Source organism: Pteropus alecto, unplaced genomic scaffold, assembly GCF_000325575.1.
Source record: "Pteropus alecto unplaced genomic scaffold, ASM32557v1 scaffold177, whole genome shotgun sequence".
NCBI lineage: Eukaryota > Metazoa > Chordata > Mammalia > Chiroptera > Pteropodidae > Pteropus > Pteropus alecto.
Window position 1 is genome coordinate 595027 of NW_006442207.1, and position 4994 is coordinate 600020.

Below are 4994 nucleotides of genomic sequence, written 5' to 3' on the forward strand. Positions count from 1 at the left end.
ATCCTGCCTCTGTCCCTTTTTAGCGGTGACCTGGAGCAAATTACTTAACCTTTGCGTGCCTGTTCCCTCATCTGTAAAATAGCAATGGTAATTGTATCTGCTCAGGATGGATAGGAAGAGAAAGAGTTAATATAGCTTAGGGCAATGCTCGGCTTGGTCGGTGCTCCATTGCTGCTACCCGTTGCCATTATTGTTGGTCTCAGACATTGTGTGACCTGGCCAGGAACGATGTGAGAGCGCACAGATAACAACCAGTCATGTTTGCATTTTTATTAGAATGGCGGTTTGGGCCACATGAACATCGCACTCTTGTCAGATCTGACTAAGCAGATTTCCCGAGACTACGATGTGCTGTTAGAAGGTCCTGGTCTTGCACTAAGGTAAGATCCTGTTCCTTATGAATTTAAAATTGTTTTTCATGTTTAGCATCATCCCACTTCTTAGGGGATTTATAGAGACTTGGGAAAGCAATCTGAAAACCAAAAATCCTTCATTTTAATCTTTTAAGAAGCACTGATGAATGCCCCTCAGAGGGTTGGCACTTTCAGAAATGGCTTAGACATATTCGCCCACTGCACCACCTTGTGTGTCTTTCTGAAGAAGGACATCGTGTCTGGATGGTCATACTACTTTACTCTTCCTGGCTGGGAGCCACTTTCACGGGGGGAACAGTCCTGGCATGTTTGGAGAAGGGAGGACTAGCAGGATAGGAGTCAGTATCCTGGAATGGATAAGGTCTCATAAAGCCTGGAATCAAAAACTCCTGGAGTTTAATTTTTTTAACTCATCTACTTAATAGCTGTGTGGCTTTGAGCAAGTTGCTTTACCTCTTTGAGTCACAATTTTTTTATAACTAGTATGAGAATGTACCTCACGGTTGGTTATGAAGATGAAATAAGATGCAGCTAATGCTTTTAGCACAGGTCCTGGTAGCTGTTACGACCCTTGTCTCAGAATGTCATTTCTGTCCTTCAGTCTGTGGTTAGACCTTTAGTCCTTTGAGTGCGAAGCTTTCTTCCTGTCTTTAACAGTCCCACATTCAAACACAACCTTCGTAGGAGGGATGAGTACTTAGGACTTAGAAGTGGCATCTTGATGGCCACTGAGTGAAGGAGGGTGGAACTTGACCTTCAGAAAACAGGCAAGGACTGCACCTGGAATTTTAGCTCTGGGACGCCACCTAGAGCTTGGGCCTTTTTGCTCCAAGGGGATGACTGACTGCCTGTAATGATTAAAGCCTGCCCTTAACAGAGTTGGCAAGGGAAGGAGAAAAAGAGTGCTGGCTTTTTCCTCCCAGGATCCTTCCCTGTTAGGTGTTGCTAAGTCTGCAGGTAACTCCCTACTGGTTTCACTATTAAGATCGACGAGGGGGAAGGTGCTGGGTCTGGCTGGTGAGATAAGGCCTTCTTTCTGGAGTCAGTGGGCCCTGCCCCATCCTACCTCTGTGTCTGCATCTGCACCGTGGACTCCATCCAGCTTGGCTCCACTTCCCAGGAACACGCACCAGGACCCGTTAGGCCTGAAAGCCAGACCCCCAAGGGCCAGGCCCAGGGAGGAAAAGGCACCTTTTTACCTTGCGAGTTTTCTCTAACTTGCCTTTTCCCCTGAGTGATTAACTCTTGGAATGCTGCACCCTTTTAAGACAGACTGTTAAAACCTGTGCTTTAAACATACCTGCATATGTCATAGTGACACCAGCACTTGTGCAGAAAGAAGGTGAGCACAGGTGGGTCAGGACCTGTGATTACATCGCTGCCAAGTGATGTTGAGTGGCAGGTTGGGTTTTTCCTTTACATTTCTGTTTGGCGTAGACTGAATCCTTTCTGCAAAAACTTCCCTGTGGGATTTTCCCCCATTTGCCCAAGAAATCACTCATTTCGTAAGTGTTTACTGAATATAGATAAACTACATCTCTGTCGCTTCCCAGTTGCCTGTGGTTACTTGCCAAGAGTTGATATAGCAGCCTAGAGAATGCCTGCTGAATCACTAATAAGTAAAGACAGTTCTGCTCTCTGTGACTTTGAGATACTGTGTGACATTCAGGTCACATTTGTAAATGTGACCATACTGCCTGTTTTCCAGGCTGGCCTGGTCCAGGCCTGCCTTTGTTAAAGTATCTGTCAATGAGAGATGATAAGCTTTTTGTATAACAGAACCCCATTTTTAAGCATACGATAGACTTAATAAATGCCTTAGTAAGAAGCGGCAAAGACAGCAGGGTAGAAGTTAGACTCTGATTCTGGTACTGTTGTACTAATGAGGATAAGTTCTGATACAGAGGTCTCTTCATAATTGACCCCAATGGAGTCATCAAGCATTTGAGCGTCAATGATCTCCCCGTGGGCCGAAGCGTGGAAGAGACCCTCCGCCTGGTGAAGGCATTCCAGTTTGTGGAAGTCCATGGAGAAGTCTGCCCTGCAAACTGGACACCGGATTCTCCAACGGTATGTTTCTTTTCTAAAAGCAGTAGGACCCCAGCAGAGGGTCCCAGGTCCTCACTGCCTCAAGGGCTGTTGGCCTGGAATATCCACAGGAGCCCACCTTGGGAGCAGGGCAGGCTGCAGATGGGCAACACTGCCGAGAGGTGGGGGATGGGACCTGGATTAGGCAGGCCATTACTGTAACTTTCATCCAGGTATTTTAAAGGAAACATACCAATCTTTAAAAAGTTAAAGAACTTTAAGTTAAAAATTCAGAGTTTTCAACTCACTTTTTAGACTATATCTTAAAGTCAGTTACTTAATGGAACGTTTTCATATTTTCAGATCAAGCCCCATCCAACTGCTTCCAAAGAGTACTTCGAGAAGGTAAATCAGTAGATCATTCCATGTGCACCTGCAGCATCTTAAAAGAACCACACCTGGAACTCACTTAGCATTTCAAGGATGATTATGTATAGAAGGCAGAGAACCAATTATGCTTACATGCGTAAATATTACTCTAGATGTTTCGTTTTTATAACAATGGCTACGGCGTTTTAAACATGGCTAGTTACTAATATGAGTTCTTCTTGATGGCTAGCTAGTTTATAGAATGCCTAGTTCACCTCTTTCTTTGATCATGTCTTCAAAGGGAAACGCTTTTCTTAGCCTAACTTGAACCTTCATGTACATCAGAATAGTACCACAAGTATCCAAAGCCTCTGATCAAGGGTCCTAAAATTTTCTTCTTGAATTTCTTTCTATGAAACTGAATTTTCTTTGAAGATAATAAAGATCATAGTTTTGTGAGCATCAGCCATCCAATTTAACTCTTGGAGTGGATGGAAATGTGATTGAAATAAATGTGAATCATGTTTTTAAAAAAAAATACGGTGGCAAAGTGACTTAACTGATCATGCATGTTCCTCATCCCTGAGATTTACAGTTTATATAGTTATTTTACTTATTTTGTTAGCTGGCTGTCTACATACATTTCTGCATACTGATTGAGTGTAATTATAAAGGATATTTATTGAATCCAGGGATTAAATTTTGAAATCATTGTAATTAAATTCTTTTCTGAAGTGCTCAATGTAAAATATATAATAAAAACATTTTAAGGTATTTGCATTTTTAACACCATTAATTTGTTGTTTCAGCTTATGTTGTGGCTCTCTAGTTTTCTAATTATATCAAGACACATTTCTTGAGCATTTAACTCATGGCCCACAAAGATGAGTAAGGTGCTGGCCCAAAGAACTGTTTAGGGGGCAGGGGAGAAATGGAAGCATGTATTCATTGTTTCAGTAAATCCTTGAGCGCCGACCACATGCCAGGAGTGAACAAAAGAAAACAAACCTTTTTCTTCATGCGCTTACAGTCTAGAGGGGGAAACAAAATAAAAGAAAAATGCATAGGGCATGTGGAAGGACAACAGAGTGGAGCAGAGAATCGCAGGTGTCCTGGGCAGGTTGTCAGGGAAGGCCTTGGGAGAGTGGCAGTTTCTCCAGGTCTGTTTCTCACCTGTAAGATGAGGGCAATAATTGTACCTGTCTCAGGGTTTTGATGAGGATCAGGTGAGAGAAAACGTGTATAAAGTGAGGGGAGTTAGAGGCATAAGTAGGTTCCAGGCAAAGGCCTGAGCAAGAGTGTGTTTGGGGAGGTGGAGAAGGGAAGGGCCACAGGACTGGAGGAGAATGGTAATGAGCCCAGTGCGCCTAGGGGGAATCCAAGGACTTTGGGTTCCGTTCTGGTAAGAGAAACATCAAGACAGTTTTGAGAAGAGCTGTATCATTTGTTCTAACAGGATCAGTAACTCTTTCGTTAAGACCAGACTGTAAGGGTCCCGAGAGGGGCACAGAGAGGTCCTCTGGGCTGGATTTGTGACATACTTGCTGGTAGGACCAACATAATAATAGTACAGGTGTTCTAAATATATGGTACAGTAGATGTATAAGGGGGTCACTGAGGTGAAGAGGGGCACCTTACCCAGCTATAGGCATCAGGGAAGGCTTCCTGGAAGAGGAGATGAACTCTTGAAGCCTATGGGAAAGTGAGCCAGGTGAGCTGAGCAAAAGGAGCTGAGAAGTCCCATGGGCCTGAAGAAAACCAGGAGCACCTTTCATGTTCCTGTAGGGAAGGCAATGGCGGGAATAGGCCAGCTGGGTGTTAATGGCCTAAACCGACCACTTCCAATGGACCCAGTGCTGTTTTAGGGCCTTTACATGTTTCATGTATTTTGATTATCAACCAAACTCTGAGGTAAATACAATTATTCTCGTTTTACAGATGAGTAAATAGACCTGGAGAGATTGACTTGACTAGGGTCTCACAATGGGTAGTGCTGAGTCCCCAACCCAGGACTCCTGAGGACCCCCCTGAACACCCTAAACAGCCACATTGGCTTCCACCAACACATACAGCCCCTGCCCATCCCAAGAAGCGGGGAAGGAAAGGGGGACGGGGCACAGGAAGAAGGAGGGTGCATTTTTTTTCTCTACAAATGGTCCCTCCCTACTTGATCTGGTATTCAACCTGAGGAACTGGATTTGCCCCAGTCCTGGAGAAAACTGT

At 44.2% G+C, this 4994-nt stretch overlaps 1 protein-coding gene across 1 annotated transcript in view; it reads left to right on the forward strand.

Moving 5' to 3' along the window:
* The window catches only part of PRDX3 (peroxiredoxin 3), a 7962-nt gene extending 4469 nt beyond the window's left edge, over window positions 1-3493 (forward strand). Inside the window, exons 5-7 of the mRNA XM_006920819.3 lie at window positions 277-380; window positions 2279-2444; window positions 2766-3493. Coding sequence (XP_006920881.1) covers window positions 277-380; window positions 2279-2444; window positions 2766-2819 — 324 coding nt within the window. The 3' untranslated portion in view covers window positions 2820-3493. The remainder of the gene's footprint in view (window positions 1-276; window positions 381-2278; window positions 2445-2765) is intronic.
* Window positions 3494-4994: the final 1501 nt, after the last annotated feature.